Source organism: Hippocampus bargibanti, linkage group LG08 (genome assembly GCF_051943395.1).
Source record: "Hippocampus bargibanti isolate YZ-2025 linkage group LG08, ASM5194339v1, whole genome shotgun sequence".
NCBI lineage: Eukaryota > Metazoa > Chordata > Actinopteri > Syngnathiformes > Syngnathidae > Hippocampus > Hippocampus bargibanti.
In genome coordinates this window covers 21479662-21503186 of record NC_142741.1, presented here as the reverse complement: position 1 = coordinate 21503186, position 23525 = coordinate 21479662, and the positions used below count along the sequence as shown (strand labels likewise).

The window sequence follows — 23525 nt, the reverse complement described above, 5'->3', positions numbered from 1 at the left end:
AGCAATGCAAAAGAACTGAAGGCCACGATTGAAGCATCCTGGTCTTCCATAACACTTGAGCAGTGCCACAGGCTCGCATCATCCATGCCATGCCACATTGAAGCAGGAATTCAGGCAAACGGTGGCCCAAACAAGGACTGATTCTTGGGTCAGTCGACAATCAATTTATTCAACAATTTCCCTATGTATGCTTTTATGCTTACTCTGAAGCCAGAGACGTGTGCACGTTCGTGATCAACATTGATCCTTTAGTTGTCACTGCTTCCCCATTTACATATGAGGCTTAATGTAATCTTTCCCCACACCAAAAAAATTGCAGTTAAAAGTTGTAATCAACATAATATTATGTCATTCTTCCAGAAACCACTCAAATAAAGATGAACACCAAGAAAAAAACCCGGTAAGTTGTGTGTGTGTGTGTGTGTGTGAAAATTTTAATGTGTTGGTAATGGTATTGTATGTATGTATGTACAGACGTTCCCCACCTTACAAACAAGATACATTCCAAGCGGTCGTTCGTAAGGTGAATTTGGTCGTAAATTGCTTCAGTGCTATACAGTGATACCTTGGCTTACGAACTTAATTGGTTCCCAAACAGAGTGTGTAAGGTGAAAAGTGTGTATCCCAAAAATATTCTTGTTAGGAGAACAGGCTCGTTCGCGAACGACACATCACTCATTGTGGCAGCTTTGTGTGTATCCCGAAAAATAGTTAGTATTTTCATATAATAAATTTTCATATATAAATGTTCATAAATTTAACGTTCATAAACGGAAAAGTTCGTAAGCCAAGGGGTTCGTAAACCGAGGTATCACTGTATTTTGTATGGAATGTATGTTTAAGTCAAACACTGAAGGGGGAAGTAAATACTTCCTCGAGCGTCAACTGGTAAGAGGGATTTTCTCCTCGCCCATATACTCTACACGGCCAATCATAAGCAAACTCAGCGGATCGGGCCTGAACTCGTTGGCAACACTTCAGCATAGCTGGGTGCTGATTGGTCAGCCTTGGTGTCCGGCGCATGTACCGTTTTGTCGTAACTCGAATGTTCGTAAGCTGGGGAGCCTCCGTAATCACATTACAAATGGTGTCCAATCAGGTTTTCTATGGCCGTTGGTGTCTGAGGAGGGAGTTTAAATGGTGCCCGCACGCACGCACACAGTTTACATGCACTCACAGCTTCAAATTAATTCGTAATGTTACTACTTCATGGAACATTTTTGTCATTTCATTATTGTTTCCTTCCAGTCAAACAAATTAAGTGAGTGACCTGCTGTTACAACAGCTTCTTGGACAAACCAAAATGAGCAACAATTTGTTCTCTTCTTATTTCCCTCCACCTGTTACTTCTGTTTCCTCTGATAGTTCTGATTATTTTGGCTGCTGTGAACAAAGGTATTAGAAAAGAAGAGTTAAGTCTTGTGCAGTTCTCAGTTGTTGAGGCAGACATCCCCCCCTGGCAACAGTTTTAATTGTTGTGAGTGAAAATGGCATAATATGTTTTGTTTGCTTTTTATTTTGTTTGGCGAAGGTTTGGGGCCACCGCTCCACCCTTCATTGACTATTTGAAAGACATTCTACATCGGTATCCGGATGGCGGACAAATTTTGAAGGTGGGTGTTGTTTGTCGTTATTTTATCAAAGGCAACATGAATAAAACCGTCATTTCATGCCTTTTTTTTCCTTATACATCATATTCAACATCACTGTGGAAAGTTTCTCAAATTCTCTGAATTAATCAAAGGAGTGGAACTTGGTATGATTTTGTAGTTATAAACCATTGAGGGTATAATTTTAATGTAAACAAACTACCCACTGAGAACAGTATTATTTTTTTCCAATAATACACTCATCTTACAAATGTGATGTACCAAGCTCCCCTGATACCATGTAAAGATGTACAGTTAATAGACCTGTTAACGTGTTTTGAATTGCAATAGTTATGATTTCAGGAAATGTGACTTCATACTTCACAGTTACAGTGTACCCGTCAGTCTTCTGACATTTTTTGTTATGCAGGGATGAAAATTTTCAGCCGATCGGCGGATTTCCGACTTTTTCAGACCAAAATGACCATTCTCGACAAAAGCGCAAATCCTTTGACTAAGTGCTGGCACAAGCACAACTATCATATACTGTACTTGAGCTCCTCGTAGTGTAAATATTTGCGTTTTGCGACATAAACATTAAAACGTGTTTGTGGCACAACCGAGTTTTTCTGTATACTGACACTATTGGATTAGCGGTTAATGGAGTTTCACCTTGCCATGCATTCCTCATCGGTTTTCACAACTCAGCAGTTAGCTGGTGGTAATGGCGCGTGAGACATACGTAGATAGCGCAAACTACTCAAGCGATGTGTACGATGGCGAAAGTGACAAGAGTGCTGGGATCAAAAACTGTTTTAGATGGGTAATGTATTTTTACTGTTCTGAAACTTTGCTTTATCTGTACACTTCATTTTCTTTGTCTTTCAAGTATTTACATCCTAGATCCTATGATACTATGTTATGTTTAAATTGACAATATAATAATGTATACATATTGAGAAATGTGGCAAATGGTAAATCTCTTGCATAAAATTTACAACGCACAAATGCAACATTTGAAGCATGGCGAAAAATGAAACTGATATAACAATTTTGCCATTTTGAAGCATGGCAAAAAATGAAACTCATAACAATTTTACCATACTGGTAGCCCATCAAACAATGGACTTTATCACAAATACAGTTGAATTTCAGTGATAAAATTAATGGCTTTGTGGTTATTAAATTGCTAAAATAGCTGAGCTTCCAGGGTCTTTGCCCCCTGGGCCCCCACCGGGGCATTGCCCCTCGACCCCACTGGGGGCCTGCGGCCCCTAGATCCCTGCCTTTTTTTCTCATTTGTGATTCTCATCCCTGTTATGCTTAGAATATCTTGTTTTTTATCCTTTCACTCCCCACCCTATCTCCTTTCAAATTGCTGCTGTGGACTGCAAATTTCCCCATTGTGGGCCGATTAGAGTCTTTCGGATTCTGATACTGCTGTAAATTCAACAAATGTGTATTTTCAGTTCTTAACAAGCGTGAACTATTGGAAAACTTTTTAAAAAATATATTCTTATTAGAAATCTTGGTCAAAGACATGCAAATAGTATTCAAATGGTTGAAGACAAAGTAAGTGATGCTGAGTTTCATATGCATCCATTCTTTCGGAAAAAAATATCAGTTGGTAATAATTTGAAACAAAGTTTTTTTTGTTATACATGTGTCTGAGATGGTTGATTGCTCATGAGTCTGGGTTTCAAAAAATAGGAGCTGATTCAAAATGCAGATGATGCTCAAGCGACCAGTGTGACATTTATCCATGACGAGAGAAGCTACGGAACTAGAAGTCTATGCACGGACTCTTTGGGACAATTCCAAGGTAAACATAAGGAAGATGCTCACGATTCATTGCGGTTCTCTGTGTGATATTCACTTCGATCCTTGCCAAATTCGAAACTGTGTACACGCATAAAGGACAACAGACACCATTTTTATGGTGCATAACTGACATCAGAAAAATGTTTTATAGCATCTAAAATACCCAAAACATGCAGGCTGATATTTTTAGTCAAACGCAAAACACCAAAAAAATTACTTAAAGTTGCCCAAAACTGCCACTAATGAGCTCAAAACTGGAGAGATTCAGAAAGTCTTGCCCCCTTGTTTGTGACGTCATATTTGGGAACCTTCTGGGCGAATCCGGCAATCCTGGCCCACAAACTGTCTTGCTCCAGAATCAAACAATGGCTTTGGAGACTTTTGATTCGGAGAAGATCCTTTCTTGTTACTCATCCAGTTATGAATATGATTCAAATAGTTGTGAAGAGGAAAGCATAAGTGGTTTGCGATTAATTAAAGAAGTCCTTCCGTATCAATTCGAGCCGTCTGCAAGCAACGGATATATGAAGCATATATGAAACTCAGTGAATTAGCAATATAGCATCAACTTTCGTGATATGTTGCATATAAGGACATGAATAACAAACAATAAGCTACAAGATGTCAACATCAATGTAGATTGTTTAATGGTTGTGCATGCAAAAAGTTGTTTAAACTTAAACGGCTCGAATCGCGATTTTATAGAATAGGACATGCATCTAGCAGTGTCGAGATGATATAAAATGCATTAATATTACTAGACTGTAGACCTAGGCCTACAAATACAAACTATGTGTATGTATATGAGCCAAAGCACATTTTAGAATTCTAGATTAGATCAATACACTTACCCTGGACCTCTTCCATTTGTTTGGGGGTGGCGCGCCTGTTCCATCTGTTGTTGAAGACACTTTCCTTTCGAAACAATCTTCTTCGAAATGAGCACTACAAATAAATGAATGCTTAGTGGCCTTCCATCCTGCTCTGGTTCGTTGGAAAATGGCTGGTTTGTCTGCTGGGAATTTGTGTAAACTTACACCTTCTTTATGCGTGTTACCACAATTGGCTGCCACACAAGGATTCACCATCATGTTATTTATGTAGTGTTCCTTCTAATTTCACGCTCAACATCAGAATAAACAAAGTACCAAAAATGCACTTGAACTTGCCTGTGCATCGCTTTCTCGCTAAGGGGGTTCCTAAATATACATTGTCTGTCAGCCTGTCTGTCACCATAGCGAATAAGAAGGAGTTTAGACCCCTTAGGTGGAGTCCCACCTCCACCTTTTATTCCTCCGTCACACTGACAGCATACCTCACAACTGTCTTACAGTCATGATACATGTCTTGTACCTCTCTTGTCACAATCATCATGAATAATGACTTGTAAAATGTTTTGTACAAACACTCAACACAACCACTTCAGATTGCTTTTTGAAATGCTATTGACCTGTTACGTTTGCCGCCCCAGAATTGGGGAACAAACTTTCAGGCCTTTTTGTGCTGATGCAACCTTTGCCAAAGCCTGTCATTAACTCACTGAGAAATCCATTCTTATTTTTGCATAGGGCCTGCTCTGTACAGCTACAACAACGCGCCATTTACTGATGAAGACTGGGAGGGAATTCAGGCTGTTGGGAGGAGCGTCAAACGCAATGATCCCAACACAGTTGGCAGGTTTGGGATTGGTTTCAACTCCGTTTACCATATAACAGGTAATGTCCTACTCAGTTGTTCTGCATACCTCTCTGGAGATTTGTGTGGCAAATTTATTGACAAGGGAACATATTTTTCCTCACATGCACAGATGCTCCCAGTATATTCAGCTCTGGCTACCTTGGCATTTTGGATCCCCAAGAAAAAATATTTGGGGAAAGACAAGGTGGTTTCCGTTGGTCGCTGGATGACGCAGAGCATCAAAAAACGCTGATGACGACTGATGATCAGTTCCAACACTTTCGAGACATTGTTAAGCTCGTAAGGGGACAAGAGTGGTCCAAAGTAATTAGGGAAGATCAGCACTTTGATGGCACAATTTTCAGATTCCCTTTGCGTGCAAAGGCGTCAGACATTTCAGATAATTTGTACAACAAGGATAAGGTCGTTGCACTTTTTGATAGCTTCATTGTCGATGCTGAACTGAGCTTGCTGTATTTGAAAAATGTGACCACCGTGAGCTTAATGCACATTGACATTCAAGGATCTGTGAGCACAAGACTTGAAGTCAAATCGTCGCCCTATACGGATCTAATTTTGGAGCCCAGAGACAATGTCGTTGTGGAGGGTTTGACCAGACTCAAAGCGTTCACCATCAATTCCGAAGAATACAAAGAAACAAAGTGGCTTGTGACAACGTGTATCATGAAGGAAGGAAATGTGGCAGAATTGGATACACTCGCACAAAAGTTGAGCTTCCTCCCACAAGTTGACTTGGCGTTCCCATGCGATGAGACGAGGAGCACCAGTGAGAGCCGGCTTAGCTGTTTTCTCCCGCTGCCAAACAACGAAAGCAACAAGACAGGACTTCCCGTCTATGTTAACGCCTGCTTTGGCCTCACAGATAACAGGAGACACATTAAGTGGCTGGAAGAAGATCAGCGACATGACAAACATGCCATGTGGAATGAATTACTGATGAAGGCGGTGCTCCCACAAGCGTACAGACTGATCATTGTAGCTGCCATCCAATATGCTCAAACGGCTTTGCTCCCCGTGTCTTCCGTCTATGATCTTTGGCCAGATCTTGACCAGCTTCAGGACAAGGAAAAATGGCACACCATCGCCATAGATGTCCTTCATCAGTTGTTCCAAGAAAATGTAGCTGTGCTCTCTCTTGCTAGAGATGAAAGAAAGTTCATTTGTCCATTGGAAGCTGTGCTCCCCTGTACTGTCCCAGCGAACCCCGACACACTGACTGCCATTCAAAGAACGTTGCTTTCCTGTGGAGAGAATCTTGTGACTTTTCCGTGCAACGTTGCAAGAGCCATAGAAACAGTTCACCCGCAGGCCAGCAACTTAACATACGCAACACCAGCATACATCAGGAAGGCCCTCCATAGGGTGGACATGTGTAACCTGTCCAGAAATGACAAACTCTGTCTTCTGGAGTATATTCTGAGCGATGGAAAATACAGTGAACTTTGGAATCTTGAGCTTCTACCACTCAGTGACGGCTCTTTTCGAGCTTTCACAGACAAAGAGGATGACACTGCTTTGATTGACAGCAAGGCATTTCCAAGGTAATTTTAGGACTGCACCTCTAAAAGGATGCGTGGATGCGTGCAACACAGTTAGTTATGGCAGCGTTTCACTTCTGTTTTTACAACAAACTGGGGATGAAATTATATGAATGTGGAATTGTTTATTAATTGTGTCTTGAATCACGTGAGCCTTCGAGTGCACTTATAACTATTACAACTGTCACTGTACTACTGTGACCAGCAGAGGCACTGTTGATTTATTTTGTGGCCAACAACGCTGATGATCAACATTTCAGTGCTCAAGTGGCATAGTCATAGGAGCTAAACACATTCATATTCTCACAAAACCTAAAAAAGGAAAGAAAATCACCCAAATAATAGGTAATGTTGCATTATTGATGAATAATACTCAATAAGTGCCTGAATGACATCAGTCCCCCCCAAAAAAAATTCTGTCCATCGATCGATAATAATGCCTCATGACTGACACTCAGACATCCATTCACCACATACTGTATGTTTATGACTGCAGCTGTAATTTGTTGTCACATAGAAATATATTTCATCAATTCTTGTTTACTGTAATGTTAAAGTTCACAATGAGTCAATTTATTGTACTTGATTTGTGAAAGAGTTCTATATTCTCTGCAGAGTCTTGCTGCCATTTTGCAAACACCTCTTCATCCCAGATGACTTAAAGTTAGAATGCACTGCCCACTTGAAAAAAGTGGCCGGTCAAAGTAAGATATTTATTTTTTTTTCCTTTTCATTCGTATTTCCTATGTACATGTCACTATTTCTGTTGTTTCTCCACAGAGTTATTCAGGATAAAGGACCTCGATGCAGATCAAGTTGCAGAATACACCAGGAGGTATTTACCCGAAGACTGGAAGCTGTTGAACACACCGGTTGTTGTCTGGGATGTCAACAACGATCTGCATCCACCCTTGGATTGGCTCAAAGAAATGTGGAAGTTTTTCAACACTCACTTTACACAGCTAAGCCATTTCATTGACATTCCATTGATACCAGTTAGTCCCCCAAATTCCAGTCAGTCCTTATTACTTGCCAAACTGAATCGAAACACAACTCTTATTTTCCAACAAAGAAGAAAAATCAGCTTGCCGGATAAAATAGCCAATTTGGTGAAAACACTCGGTGGCATCGTGGTGAGGGAAAGTGAATGGTTGAAGCATGATGACCTTGACTCTTTTGTTCTGTGTCCCTCACCAAGAAGTGTTGTGACTATCTTGATGAACATCAAGTTTCAAAATCTCGACAGAGAATTCAAAATCCTGTGCCCCAGCACTCGAGAAGAATTGAAGGAATATCTTTCCAGTCTGGATTCTCTCTCCAGTAACGAGAAGGAGTTTCTCTCAAAGGTGCCTCTGTTTCAAAACACAAAAGGTTTGCCTCTTTCAGCACACTCAAAAAAGGCTATACTGTTAGGTTCTGGTCCAAAAGTTCCAATGGATCTACCAATGCCTGAATCAATACTACAATGTACAACTGAGGCTGATCGCAGACTCTTGCAAATGCTCAACATTAATCTTTTGGACACGGCTCAAGCAACTCATCACCTGATTAATAACATTGAAAGTGGAGAAAGCAGTAAAGAGGACACTACAAAGATCATGACATGGATTTTACAGCATGGCAGTATCCTTTTCTCCCAAAATAAGACCTTGAAACAGCGTTGCCAAGAATTAACCTTCATGGAAGCAAATGGAGTCCTAAAAAAGACCTCACACTTCCTTCATCCAAGAGTTCCAACCTTCAAAGTCATTTTTGACAGTGATTTCTTTCCACCTTCTCCATACATTCAAACAGACCAGATGCTCGAAACCCTAACAGATCTTGGGATGTTAAACAGAGAAGCAGACCTTTCTCCTGATCACTTGTTGCACGCCGCAGCGGTGATCGGCCAGCTGCAAGTTCACTCGCAGACTATCCGCAGAGCTCAGGAGTTCTTAAATATGGTTGATGATCACAGTCTCCTGGCCAACTTTTCTGACGCACAGCTTCGCACCCTCAACATGCTCAAATGGGTTCCGTGTACTAACCCTGATAATAATATAGCAATTTCCCTCTTCTGTCCACAGGAACTGAGACACTCACAGTATCAGGATATTGTTGGGGATGTCATGCCTCTAATTGGAAGCATCAGTGACCGAGTTAGCCACAAACTTGGTCTCAAATGCCTCCCCCCGCCAGCAAAAGTGATTGACAATTTGTTTGTCTTGATAGCAAAGAGTGACAGCATGAATGAACCTGACACAAATGGGGATTTCAAAAGGAGGTTGCATAGTATTTACAAACATATGCAAGATCAAATTCATGACTTTTCAACTTTAATGGACAGGAACAAGCGTTGGCTGTGGTGCAATGACCAGTTTGTTTCTCCTCAGGATTTGGTTCTAGACTACCCGCCAAGTCTAGATCTTAGCTTGTGGGTGAGGAAATTGCCTCAGGAATTCCAACCGTACAAGAATCTCTTGAATGAGTTTGGTTTGAGGTCAGTGCTTTCACAGCATGACATTGTTGACATTCTTTATTCCATCATGAAAACTCTTGAAGGAAGACAGCCACCAACTGCGAGTCTTTCTGAGATTAAAGTTTCCATAGAAATTGTCAAATGGCTATGGACGGAGAGGATGATGGTTCAGGAGGACATACCAGTGCCAGTCATGACACAAGAAGGTCAGCATACCCTGAAATCACTGTCTAAGGCTGTTTTCTGCGATTTGAGCAAAAAAACTCTGGAGGGGCTTCAATACATCCAAGATCAAGTCTATGTCTTACACGAGGAGCTTCCAAAAGCTGCTGCTGAATGGTTCAACATCCAGTTTCTTAGTACGCATATCCTCGATCCCGAGCTTGTGGGAATTGAGCAGTGTGGACAATTTGAGCCCATAACAATGAGGATTAAAAACATTCTCAAAGAATATGATGAAGAAAGCGATGTCTTCAAAGAGCTCATTCAGAATGCAGAAGATGCTGGAGCAGACACTTGTAAATTCCTAGTGGATTTCAGGGTACACACGAATCCTGCTGAAAATCTCATAGATCCTGGAATGGCGCTTTGTCAGGGCCCTTGCCTTTGGGCATTCAATAATGAGACATTCACAGATGAGGACTGGAAGAATATTGTTAGAGTGGGGTCTGCCTCAAAAGAAAACCTGGTGGGAAAAATTGGCAAGTTTGGACTTGGATTCAACACAGTCTATCATGTGACAGACATACCTTCAGTCTTAAGTGGGAACAAACTCCTGATACTTGATCCGAATGTGACTCACCTGAAAAATATTATCAGGAACAAATCCAATCCTGGAATCAAGTTGGACCTCTCCCAAACACAACAGTTTCATTGTTTCCCTGGTCAGTTTGAACCATATGAAAACATTTTTAATTGCAGTTTCAACACACAAAGTCCTCCACACCTTTATCAGGGTACCCTCATCAAGCTTCCTTTCCGAACTAAGGAAGAATCTCTCCAATCAGAGATAAGCACTAGAGTATATGACCAACATGGAATTGTCTGTTTTCAGCAAAAATTCACAGACTATTCTGAAATGCATCTCCTCTTCCTGAAGAACATTAAGACATTGTCCTTGCAAACTCTCTCAAAATATGCAGCAACTCCTCCAAGAGATCAGGAAATACAATCTATCCTCACTGTCACCAAAACTACCCTGAGTGCGATAACAATTCCAGGTAACAGTCGTCAATTGGAGCAGATTAGAGCTGAAAAGTTATTGCTGAAACAACGTGAGAATCGTAAAGAAGTGATTGATTGCCATATTGTCAGCATTGTCCAAATAAGCAGCGAACAATGCGGTAGAAGACAAAGTCAGTTTTGGCTCATACACAACTGCTTTGGCACAAATCAGTCTTTAGAAATGGCCCTGCAACCAGACAACCGAGTCAAGTTCTCCTTGCCGATTGGAGGAATAGCTATCCCTTTGCAAGAAGATCCAGAAAGTGGAAAATTTTTCATCCCGGAATCCAAGCTGGCTGGCCAGGCATTTTGCTTCCTCCCACTTGACATTCATACTGGTCTCCCAGTCAATGTCAATGGAACATTCGCCTTAACAAGTAATCGTAAAGGTCTGTGGGAAAGTGGGCTGAAACACGACTGGAACAATGCTCTACTCCAGGATCCCATTGTGATAGCATATGTGACAGCACTTTTGGTATTGAAGAGCATGTCGGAAAATGGCCAACTCAAAAATTACTCTTATCACACCTTTTGGCCCGAGAGAGATAAAGCGATAGACACATTCAAACCTCTTGTTGACAAGTTTTACTCCACCATCACCGAACACGTTAATGCCCCAGAGGTCTTCTGTGATGGCAAAAAATGGTGTTCAGTGAACAATGCCATATTTTTACATGAAACTATTGAAGTAGATGAAACGATCCATCCACTTGTCATGCAGGTATGTCAGAAACATCTCAAAGAACCAAACTGTGTTGTTCCTCTTCCACTTTGGTTGCGGAATAGCTTCAAACAGAGTGGGAATGAGAAGATTTTGCAGGCAAAAATGTGGAGTTGGGAGAGGTTTTATCAAGACGTTGTGTTTGAGAACCTTGCCACCTTGGACACTCGGACTAGAGATACTCTTTTGTTACGTGCCATTGACCTTAACTCAGAGGAAATTGATCATTTATTAATGAAGTATCCGTGCATCCCCACAGTGGATGGACACCTGGAGCAGATCAAGAAACTTGTGAATCCATCAGGCAAGCTTGCTCATCTGTTTGGAGATGAGAAGGGGAGATTACTTGGAGGTACAGAGAGTGACTTTGGCTCCCCAAGGAGGATTCAACGTCTGCTGCAGCTTGGGATGGCAAATGACCATCTTCCCCTGGAAGAGATAGTCGACAGAGCGCAAGCGATCCCTGCTTTTTGGAAGGCAGACCAAAATAAAGCATACAGATATTCAAAGTACCTTCTTGAACTCATGAAGTATCACATGGATGACAAAGACTCATGCCACTGGAAAAATTTAGGAAGGATCCCATTTCTCCCAGCATTTCGCTGCTGCAGTACAAAGACCGCTCTGATGAGGCCAATTGACATTTTCAGTGAAAAATGCATGCTCCTGGTTGACAGAACGCAACCTGTGCTGGATCATTCTGGCCTGAACGTACATGTTACTGATCCGATCCTACAAATACTAGGTATTCGTGACACTCCTGTACCTGACATGGTGCTCCAGCAGCTGAAAAAAACACAGGAGCAATCACTATCCATAAACAAATCCAAGCTTCATTCGATTGCTGGTGAATGCTACAGGTTTCTGGATGAATATGTGTCCAAGTCAAATATGTCAACAAACATATCTCAGGGAGCTCAATCATTCCCATTCATTTTTAACGGCAATACATTTGTCCATTTGAATCGTGTGGCTGTTAACGCGCAATTTGACGTCAGGCCCTATCTGAGTGTACTTCCACCTGCCTTTGCTTGTTTCCGGACTCTTTGGAAGTGTGTAGGTATTAAAGACACATTCACTCTGAACCAGTTTCTTGCTGTACTTCAAGAAGTTCGTTTGAAACATGGTGACAAACCCTTGCCAAGTAATGATCTCAAAATGTGTCTGACAATTTTAAACAGAGGCATATACTCTGCAAACGAGAATGTCAGAAGTGACTGTCTCATACCCAATGAGCATGAGGTTTTGGCACCTGCCTTCCAGCTTTTCTTTAATGACAGCCCATGGATGCCAGTTACGACAGATGTTACTCTCTGTCATAAGGATATCCCACGTGCTATGGCACTCCATTTTGGTTTGAAAACAACCAGACACCATACTCTGCAAAGCCATGCAGTCGACAGCCTCTTTCCACATTCATTCCAATTTGAACAGAAAGAGGACTTAACTGTGAGGATTAAAAACATCATTTGTGCCTATCCGTCAAAGAAGGATATCCTCAAAGAGCTAATTCAGAACGCAGATGATGCGGATGCTACGGAAATTCATTTTGTTTGGGATAGACGACAGCACGGCACTGAAAAAACCTTTGGAGAGAAATGGAACATGTTACAGGGCCCAGCGCTTTGCGTCTATAACAACAGTTTGTTTTCAGACACGGACCTGGCTGGCATTCAGCACCTCGGAACTGGAGGAAAGCGCCATGACCCAAGCAAGATTGGAAAATATGGACTTGGATTCACTTCTGTTTACCATTTGACTGATTGCCCCTCGATCCTCACTGGAGATGACTTGCTATGTATTTCAGATCCCAATCAAAATTACATTGAAAGCCACAACGAGCAAGTGCGCATGGGCATTGGCTATAAACTTGGTGACACATTCAAGGAAATGTATGAAGATGTTTACAAATCCTATCTTCCAGACACATTTTCCCTTAAAGACGGAACCATTATTAGATTGCCTCTCAGGACTTCAACCATGGCCGGTATCTCAAAAATATCAAAAATGATAGTCACCGACGATGACTTGAAAGACCTATGTGCTGCCCTATCCGAAGACCCCGAAGGGCTTATTTTGTTTTTGAAAAATATCTGCAAAGTTGAGGTCCATGAAATCAACAACTCAGATGGAATCACAACAATCTTTTCAGTCAAGAAGAATCCACAGCAAACAGGACAAGAAAAACAGACTGGCATACAGTGTCCTCCAAATGTTGTTCTAAGCAAAGATTCAATCTCATACAAGGCAATTTATCGAACAGTGATTTCAACGTCAGACAAAACACAAAGCAAATGGATCATGGCAGAGCAGTTGAGCTCACTGGAGTTCACTGACAAAGAAGAAAAATATGCACTAGCAACAGTCGCAGCACATGTAAGCTCAGAAAGACCACTCAACCGTAGTCCATTCAAGGGAGGAGTATTTTGTTTGCTTCCTCTACCAGGCACCACTGGTCTACCTGTACACATCAACGCAAATTTTGAGATTGACTCTGCCAGGAGAAACCTTTGGAAAGAAGACTGCCGGAGTCTGAAAACAAACTGGAACGAATTGTTAAAAAGCAACATCATTGCGCCACTGTATGCGGATCTTCTTCATTACATCAGGCAAACCATTTCACTGAGGACAACTAATTCTGCAAAACTATTATTCAAGTTATCTAAATCATACTTTTGTTTCTGGCCAAGGGTGTCTGAAGATGTTGGTCAGGACTGGCATGAAATGATACACGAGGTATACAGATCACTTAGTCAAAGAGGGCTTGATGTCATTCCAATGTTGATGTGCACAAAGCGAGAAACTACTACAAAGCCACTACTACAAACTACTACAATGACGACTGAATATTCAATTAAGTGGCGTGATGCACGACAAAGCACACCAATAGAAGCGGCCTACTTGGAATCATCCAATGGGGAGATAAATAACATTTTGAGGGACCTTGGCATGGATGTGGTTCCCATCTCCCCAGAAACCGAGAGGATGTGGGATGGTTTCAAAAATGCTGACATCGCTTTAAAAGTTATAGAACCTCAAAGTGTGCAGACCTTTTTGAGAGCAAAGTCCGTCCATAATCCAAAGCAAACAAGTGCTGCATTACCGCTGCCTATAAATAACACGCTCATCCAGAATCCAGAAAGATGTTCAACGCTCCTCGGTTTCTGCCTACGTGATATATCCAAGGACAAGATCACAGGTGCGGATTCTGCTCTGCTCAATGGCCTTCCTCTTCTTCTTACAGCGGATGAGGTTCTGAGGGTGTTTGACAACAAGTCACCAAAGTTGATATCCGTGTACAGCAGTTTGTTCTCTGGGTATGAGGATTGTTTTGTCCATTATAGGACAAACCGTGACTCTTTGAAGGTCCTAGAAGGCCTGGGGCTTGCCAGCAATTTAACAGTTCCACGTGCTTCAGAATGGTTGGACCTCTTGATTCCGCAGAATCTTCAAAAATGTAAGCTTGATCCACAGCATGGTCTTCATATTCAGACTGAAGAAGTGAAGGAGTGGCTGAAATTGCTGTGGAAGTTCTTATTAAGCCATGTAAAAGATGAAAGCCAGGGTGATGATCAACATTTGTCATTAACAGACATGAAGAATCTGTTCAGTAGCTCATGCATTTTACCCGTCGTATGCCCAGATTCAAACATGCACCTCCTTCAAAAAATGAAAGACATGCCCAGCGTCATTTTCTCTGGAAAAAATGACATTGCTGACATTTTGTTCAAACTCGGTTTCATGAGACTTGACTCTGCCTTTTTCAAGGAAGTTGATCGTCACAAATTGTCACTTCTGCCACCCGAACTGTTGAATGTCAATGACAAAAGTTCGGTGCTGAACCAAGTCGTCACTCTTCAGCACTCAAAAATTCACAGGCTCTCTTCAGATGATATGAGAGAACTTCAAACATTTCTGCAGTCCGGAGAGTCCATAAAGGATCCAGCGTATCAGAGCAAGTTCCGATCACTCCCAATATTTAAAACAATACATGGCAATAAAGTGAGGATTGATGGCAATGAAATGGTTTACATTCTCTCCATGAGCACACAGTCAGTGGTTCAATTTACAGACTTGTTCAAATCTCCCGAGTTCAACAGTATTTTTCTCAAGAACAATCCTGAAAACATCAGTGTGGGTCAAGCTTTAAATATTCAGACATTGAATGATTTGCAGTATTTTGTGAACATCATTCTGCCTGTCGTGCAGAATCTCTCAAAGCGTCACAAGCTTCAGTGCCTCAAACTGTTACTCGTGCTGCAAAATCTTCACGATTACTTTCAGCACAAATCTGCCATCATTTCTAAATTGAAGACGGTGCCAATGATTGAAAATGCCCAGGGTCAACTGAAACCAATCTCGTACTACTTTGATCACAGAGTTGCCCTGTATCAGGCGATGCTGCCTCAAAAGAGATTTGTGCCTGAAAGTGTTTGGGCTGATTTGTGCAAAGTAACACAAAACAAAGAACAAGCAGTGTCGCAGTTACTCCAGGAGCTTGGATTGAAATATGTTGGGTCCAAGGACGAAATTGTAAGCTTTGCTCAGAAGGTTGAGGCAGAAGCTAAGGCAAATGGTCACTCTCAGGAACTGCAACAGAAATCCACCCTCCTTCTCAAAGCCTTGAGAGTTGCAATTGATGACAAAACATTACTGGACAGCATATCCAACATCAAGTTCATTTTTCCTGTCAAAGTTGAAAAAGAACTGTGTGACTATCATTTGCCATTTGCTCCAGAGACCACTGCGGTTCACATCAAAGGGTCTTTCATTGAAATACATCACGGGGATCAACAACTGGTTTGGTCTTCAATGCCAATAATACATCTACCAGAAATGTCAAAAAAGTTTCTGGAAAGGATGAAGAAAGCGGGAGCTTACGAACGACCGCCTGCAAATTGTGTAACTAAAAACTTGTCAACTGTCTGCCTATCAGTTTGTGACACGGATGCTCAGATAAAAACCCGTGCCGCTGTACTTCAATGTTCTTATGCCTACCTGCAAACGATTGATTTTGACACCCAATCACTGAATGGTGTTCCACTCGTGTTGGTTGAAAATGACAAAAAAGTGGTGAGGACCGGAAATGTTGTGCTTTCACTCCCCCACGCACCTGACTTTCGACCATATTTGTACAAAATTCCAACCAAGTACATGGAGTTTTGGCCATTCTTCAGCAAAGTTGGTGTGAAGGAGGAACCAACTGCAGTGCAGTACTGCAATGTTCTGGCAGCAGTCAACGCTGATTCTAATACAAAAACCTGTCTGAACCATAACCAAAAAAGCACGGTTGAGTTTGCTGTCGGGGAATTGTTCCTGTTACTTCAAAAGGAGGGAAACAAGTCTCTCACACCCAATGTAAAGACTTTGTACCTGCCTGCTACAGATGGAAAACTCTACCCGTCTTGTGAACTGTACTTTAACAACACAGCGTTTGACCCACAACGGTTCGAAGAAACGCTGGACAAAGAGTTCCTGCTGCTTGAGAAACTTAGTACATGTCATTTGGGCACAGACATCTTCGAGCACTGTCGACTGCTGCAATTGCTGCCCCATTGGCTCCAAACTAAAATGCTGTCACAGGTCACAGAAGAAAAAGTCGATCAATCACAACTGCAACTTTGTGAACTTGGTCCAGCCTGTGATTTTCGTGGCTGGTTTGCCAAACACCTTACTTCAGAGGCATTCACCCATGGATTGATATGTCTTATGAGGGAGCAGTCAAAAGGGAAAACAACCCAAGAGGAGGCTGCAGAAGTGTGTAAGAATATATTTGGCAGCATAGACATTGTGTGTTGCATGAGACTAATGACGGAGCTGTGGCTGAAAGAGCGACCTCTGGAGAACACAGCCCGCGAGACCGAAGTTTTTGTCCATCAAGTCCAAAGAGGTTGCGTCTTTTACATGAAACACAGTGACACCATGCTACCAAAGGTCATAAGTGAAGTGAATATGACTTTGACAAAGGAGATCAGATGTCTGTTGGGAAACAGAATTTTGTCAGAGCACCTCCTGATCCTCCAGCAGCTCCTCTGGTCTGACAATCTGGAAGATGCTCGTAAAACTTTGGCCAAGAACGGGATCCGTGACAGTGTTGATTTGGGAACTTTTCTCACCAGTCCACAGGGTCCGGGAGACGACATTCCAGAGGAGTGGTATGATTCCCTCGACATGAATGTCCTCAACACCTTTGAAGAGAAAGAATGGGTCGCATACCGCACTGAAAACAAATACATTTATGCAGTCATAGTGGAGGCACTGCCTCCACAACAGGGACCTCACTCACAGAGATACAGAATAAGTATTGGTGCAAATGAGATCATTGAAGTCAGCATTGCAGACCTGTATCAGTTTAAATCAGAAAACATGCCACAACTAGAGTTTGACGAACCCATGGAAGCTGTCAGCCTGAATTCGCAAGTAGCGACATACCAACACTCTTCATCTGGCTTATCCACAAGAGGTTTGCCGGCAACTTTTGAAGAAGCAATGGAGGAAATTAACCAAAGTGTGATGCAGATCTGCACTGTCCCAGAGACAGAGAGGATCAAATACGGCAAGCGACTGTACTTCAAATGGCACCATGACAAAAACCATCAGTGTCCGTATGCCACAAAGGCAGTCAAATATGTGAGAAGCAGAACTTGCGTTTCATTTGGACCTTTCTACTCGCAATGGGACGAGGAGGCTTTGCAGCACAGACGTGGGCGAGAACAGGTTTTGAAACAACACATTTCCTACAACTTTTGGGAACAGAACAAACATGTTCCGAGGCCCAACAAAGGGGAGGCTCAACGGTGGATGCAGCAGTCCCGCTGTGACCTCAATGCCGCGCAGAGCGAAAGCAGCGGTGGTAGCGCAGAGTGGTGCCTGTTCAAAGTCCACCAGGCGGTGGAAAAATCCCTCATCGCTGTTGAATACAAAACAAACGGCCAACGTCTCCCCGGCACAATTTCAGCCATGGCTACAAAAGTCTCAATCTACAGCCCCTTGCTGAGAGACCTGCCCAAGAGTGTGGCTCAACTGGAGGCCTTTGGCGTGAATGCAAAAAAGACGCAATATCCCAACTGCCATCCTTTCCCCAGGATCCCAAATCAATGTTTCCATTTGGCCAATGTGGGCGGGGCATTGAGAGCAGCAAATCAAATTTTGGCTGTCGTAGAAACCTATGTGAATTAAAGCTCTGCAGTCAACAGCCCATACACTGGCCATCTTTCTTTACGCCTTTCTATTTAGTGGTCTAATCGGTTTTATTAATGTTAACTCAGTTGTATTTAATTGCATTCCTTTTACTGTGGACCCACAGTTATATTTTGTGTGACGATAAAAACGTTTTAATGCTTTGTTCAATTTCCATCTTCAGTGGCTTTCTTGTCGGGGGGATAAAAGAGAGAGAGACCAATGTAACACTTTTTTCCCCACCATTCGTATAACCTTTGGTACAATAGCTGTTCAGTTGAGAAACTGGTCGCATATCTGTACACAGCGTCTCAGTTATGTTCAGAATTAACAAATATATTCATGTTTACCATTCAGCACACATGTTTAATCCCAAATAAAGGTTAATCTGTTTTTCTCAACTTTGCTTGTTATTGATTTTCTTGTCGAAGACTGAAGTTTTTCAGCAAAAACTATTTGGAACTGTTCACAATTCCCTCCTAAAATATGAAGCTGCTCTCACCATGCTTTGCTGTATGGACGGTGTTTTTGTTAGTATTGCAATTCTGAAAACACACCTTTCGTAAGTACGGACAAAAACTTCAACCTTGCTTTTGAATTTTGGGAAAACACTTGAAATCTTTCAAACCTGCGTTCATGAAGGAAATCTGTGGATATAATTCTCCTTGCACAGATTAAAATTCTTGAATGTTCATGGATTCTCTCTATTGCCCATTCATAATGCCCACTGGTTTGGAATAGAACATGAAATGTGGACCAGTATACCCGACCAGACTTATTTTTGACCACAAAAATGTTAAGTTAAAATTGTTATTTTATTCATTAACAAATCATTTTATGAAAATAATGACACCTTACCGTATATTGGACAAAATGTATTTCCGCGTCATACAACACACGTGAGATCTCGGCAGTCACCTGTGTAGAATGGTACCCTGCTACTTTTGCTGGCTTCCTTTTCATTTGTCCGATAGGAAGGAATACACTGTATATCCTTCCTTGCAATCTTGAGTCCATATCAGATTGTTTCCAGGGATGCCATTGCACACATTTAGCAGATTTGTTCAGCCTTTGTGTTAAGTTTCCCCCCCGCCTTCATTCGTCATCATTTACATGAAACCTGTACGTCCTTGCAGCATGATCAAGACGTGTTTCTGAGGCAAAGAAGCAAAAAAAGTCACAAACAAGGGGAGGCACACGGAACGCATCTATCACTTGACTTCATGGCACTGGAAACAGGCTGAAGATTTTGCATTAAACTGCCTTTTGCAGATTAATGGTTACTACATTTATCACAGGTAGTAGGACCTGTAAAAATTTCGGATGAGCCCAAAAAGCCCTACAACCTTTACAGGTCAACTTCATTTGACCTCATTGAAACCCATGTCCACTTTGTGCATTGCTTAAGTACTTTTGTCAAAACTTTAACAAGGAGAAGATCTGCAAAATGTACAAGCGTTTGAGCCCTAACTAGATCAATCCATTTCTGGCCTCAATTAGAGTTGTTAAACTATTCGTCTGTTCACTTTTTGACGCTGTGAGACCAAGAAAACACGAACAATCACACACGGTGTTCTTACAGGGTTGCAACACAAGAGGCCGGTAAGGTCACAGAAAGGTGTACAAATAGACACCCTTGCAAATTTTCAGCTCATTGATAGTGAACAAGTTGTGTAAAAAGTACTGAACCATTAATCAGTCGGCCAGTTCATCTGTAAGGTCACACATTTCAGTTTCATCCTTTCATTTTACCCAAAAGCCAAAAGAACATTTTGGTCATAGTCACTAAATTGAGTGCTTTGTTTGTAATAACTGTTCGGAAGATCAATTATGTTCATGGGCGGTCTAGGGATATTGTTGTTTTCACGGGGTCGTTTTGCAATGGTCTGACGTTGGCTAAACTTAAATCATTTCAAATGAAATTGCTATTCGCGGCCCGAGACCAGCGAGGAATAATTGAGGTATTCAGATATGTATGATAACCCAGCGAGATTATTTAGTGTTACGAGTACTTTTTCTCCCCCCATTCGCTCAAAACACGGTTGGGGCTGATATTGGTGTTAACCATGCTTAATATTTTTTATGTCAAATCCTGACGGGTGACGTCAACGAAGAGTTGGGCCTATTCTCAGACTCTGTTGTCAATATGCGGCACTTGTTAACGAATGATAATTCATGAAATGAGTTGGCGCTCAAATACGAGATAAAATAATAAGTGCTTGTTCGTTGCCAACAAAGGCGTTCCCCAAATTCAGTATGATGGAGTGTTTACCACTGCAGTGTTGTAACCAGATAATAGTTAACGCGAGCAGTCTGCTGTTACTTACTGGTGCATTAGCGCACGACCAAGATTGGGTGAAAAAAAATACATATTCAAGTCATGTTGTCACCCAGAATGTGATTCCATCTTAAAACCAAAGACCTTCTGTACTTCCTTTGGATCTGACAGCTGCCAAAGTGCACTATATTAAATCCAAGCAGAGTCAGGGTAGAAAAGACACTTAAGGCGTGGTCACCGCGTAATTCCAAAGCCACATTCTTTACATCAGTCATATTGCATCGGGTTTACAAATCTATGTGATAAGTTATAAGTGGAACCACAACATTTCTCACGGGGATGGGAAAAATAATCCATGTATTTTGAAGCAAGACGCGCAAAAATGGGAATGCACCGCTTGACTACAACCTGTAGGGGCACTGCAGACCAGTCTCTGTGTCCTTAAGAAAAAAGAGCTGTTGGCCTGTTTTGACACAGACTTGGATGACAGAACATCTCATCTCTTGCAGGCTCCGTTACTCTGCAAAAAAACATGCAGCCGAACAGGAGCTGAACATTCCAAGACTACCCCCCCCCCCCCAAGAAAAAAAAAAAAACTTTCCTTAGTCAAATGCCCATTTCTACTTTCGGAGTACAATAGAACCTACAGTAGCTATAAAGTCTCCATACCCCTCTTTCAATGTCAGGTTTTTGTGATAAGAAAAATGAAGCTAAAATAAATATTTTTAAAACCACTTTCACCATAAAATGTGACCTATTTGTGCAAATCACTTAAAATATGGGAAAAGCTCAGCTGTTCGAGGCCTTCCCTGGCATTTCTGTCATCATTTTATCACCATGGTCCTTAGCTTCAGCTGAGTCTTATTACATCTCTCGGGAGACATGTACAAAACTATCTTCCAGGCATTAAATAGATGTTACAACACACCGCTATTAAATGGAGAAAATGTATATATATAACGAGTGATTTTTCAATTGAATTGTAAAGGTTATATGTCACATGTTTTGTTTTTTCTCCTCTCACCAAAGCCTAACATTTAACAGGGGTATGTGGACTTGTGATATCCACTGCAGCCGGTGCCTCGAGCTACAAACTCCCCGTCAACTCAGTTGCCACTGTTCTCTGTTAATTAATGCAACACATGCAAGGGTGATAGTTGGGGACATCACAGCAGAGTCCCTGGCAAAAACGATTGTGCGATTGATATTGCCGCTGGTCCATGGCAAACAAAACGCTGCGGCACATGAACAGCGAGGAATGACCACGACGTCCCAATACTGTGCCCTTCACATGTTGTACGCCACATATATGGGGTCCAGTTGGTCGGCCAGGAAGCCGTCTCGCAAGTGCATGCGTTGCTTCTCCCCTCTGGAGTTGATGGGGATGACGCCGGGATCGACCACCACCACCACACCCACGATGAGGTAGTGCTCCTCCAGCACCACGTTGGTGACCAGAGCCACCAGGTCCAGGGCCTCCTGCTCGGAGCCCTCCAGCTCCACCACCACCACGAGCAGGTTGGTCCAAGTGAACACGGCGCTACATACAAAACAGGGAGCAAGTTAGTGAATTATATTTCACATTTATCAGGGTGTGTAACAAAATGACATGATTTTCAGCTCACCATTCGGCTATGCTCTTATGGCAACGGATGACGGAGGTCTCAATGTCAATCGGGTGGTATCTCATTCCCCGAAGCTCAAGGGTCTCGTCCACCGAGCCCACCACATAGAGGGCATCATGGCGCTCTGAGATGTGAGCATGCACGCACAAAAACGAATACTGTCTTCCATTCTTTTGGTAGCAACACAATTCAGCGTTTTCACTTACATACATACATACAAGAGCTAGTGCAGTAATCAAGTCATCATAAAATTATAAGGAGATGAAAAACGATTCTCCGTAAAAATACAACTAGGAAGTAGGAAATTAATGAATGATACATAGTAACTACTAAAGTAATACATTGGTGTCCAAGATCCTTTCAATTATTGGAAGCAAAATAAGCTCAGGTTGTTCCAATCACATTTCCTTTGAAATTGTTGTTAAACTACAGATTTGTTTATTTATTGGTGATATTTATATGTGAAATAAATGTTTTGGTGAATGTAAATGTATTTTTTTTTTTATATTTATAAGCTTTAATATAATACACATTCATCACGAAGGAGACTGCTGGGCGGTTGCACCTCTTGGGCAGCACAAATATGCAAGTACTGTTTTTGATTTGGGAGGAACGCCAGTGCCATTTGACAGCTTGACAGCTCTGGGGCAATTGTACTTTTTTTTGCCACTCTCATGGGCAGCATGTTCACAGCCCCGCTTTGTTCAGCGGAAAGGTCGGTGCTGTTGGACAGTCTGCGGCTGGATGCATGGCTTGAAGAGCCCATGATTTGAAGCGGATTTACGTGGGACAGGAGATGTAAGAATGTCTTTCGTCAATGGACACTACAGCTTCGTGTTTGCTTTCAACATTTAGCTTGTAGCAGATTTCACATTGACATTTCACCATGATGTCCCTGATCCACTGGTGAAAAGGACACTTTCATCCTCTCCTCTTTCATCTAGAACTGCTTTATACAACAAAGAGGGTCCAGAAAGTGCCTAGAATTGAATGACTGACTGTTATTTGTGCTACATAATTTGATATTTAGGTTGTTTTTTTGTCTGTTTTGACTTCAAGATGGCGCCGCGAGAGTGGCTGCTTTTACAGCAGGTCCTGTATTTTTTTCTACTTCTTCCTTTCCTTTTACTTATGTCACTTTGCTGCTGTGAAATGTAAATTTCTCCACCGTGAGACTAATAAAGTCTAATCCAATCCAAGAGTTATGGAAAATATCAACATTCGGTTAAAAAAAGGGATGAAATATTTAAGGTCATATCTTCCAGCACGGAACTGGAATCTTAAAGGCCAACCGACACCATTTTTTTTGTTTCCTAACTGACATCAGAAAAACGTTTTATAGCATTTAAAATACCCAAAACACGCAGTATGATATTTTTAGTCAAATGAAAAAC

The 23525-nt window shown here is 41.8% G+C and overlaps 2 protein-coding genes across 5 annotated transcripts in view; one reads left to right on the top strand and one right to left on the bottom strand.

Annotated features, from left to right (window-relative positions):
- The first annotated feature begins 377 nt into the window (after nucleotides 1–377).
- sacs2 (sacsin molecular chaperone 2) lies at nucleotides 378–21083 on the top strand. The gene is made up of 7 exons (XM_089002258.1): nucleotides 378–400; nucleotides 1532–1613; nucleotides 3300–3411; nucleotides 4979–5125; nucleotides 5218–6649; nucleotides 7262–7350; nucleotides 7427–21083. Exons 1-7 carry the CDS (start codon nucleotides 378–380, stop codon nucleotides 18226–18228), a joined length of 12687 nt encoding a protein of 4228 aa, XP_088858384.1. The 3' UTR covers nucleotides 18229–21083.
- The window catches only part of LOC148894785 (disco-interacting protein 2 homolog A-like), a 95632-nt gene continuing 92847 nt past the window's right edge, over nucleotides 20741–23525 (bottom strand). For all 4 annotated transcript variants that reach the window (XM_089002129.1, XM_089002132.1, XM_089002130.1 and 1 more), the window contains 2 exons: nucleotides 22132–22255; nucleotides 20741–22046 (listed from right to left, as the gene is read on the bottom strand). In XM_089002129.1, coding sequence (XP_088858255.1) covers nucleotides 21794–22046; nucleotides 22132–22255 — 377 coding nt within the window. In that variant the 3' untranslated portion in view covers nucleotides 20741–21793. The remainder of the gene's footprint in view (nucleotides 22047–22131; nucleotides 22256–23525) is intronic.

Bases quoted from the DNA above. Each gene is read 5' to 3' on its own strand.
- sacs2 (XM_089002258.1), top strand. From the start codon at position 378: ATGAACACCAAGAAAAAAACCCG. The intron at 1,614-3,299 runs GTGGGTGTTGTT...TTCAAAAAATAG, and splicing joins ATGGCGGACAAATTTTGAAG to GAGCTGATTCAAAATGCAGA. The intron at 7,351-7,426 runs GTAAGATATTTA...GTTTCTCCACAG, and splicing joins GAAAAAAGTGGCCGGTCAAA to AGTTATTCAGGATAAAGGAC.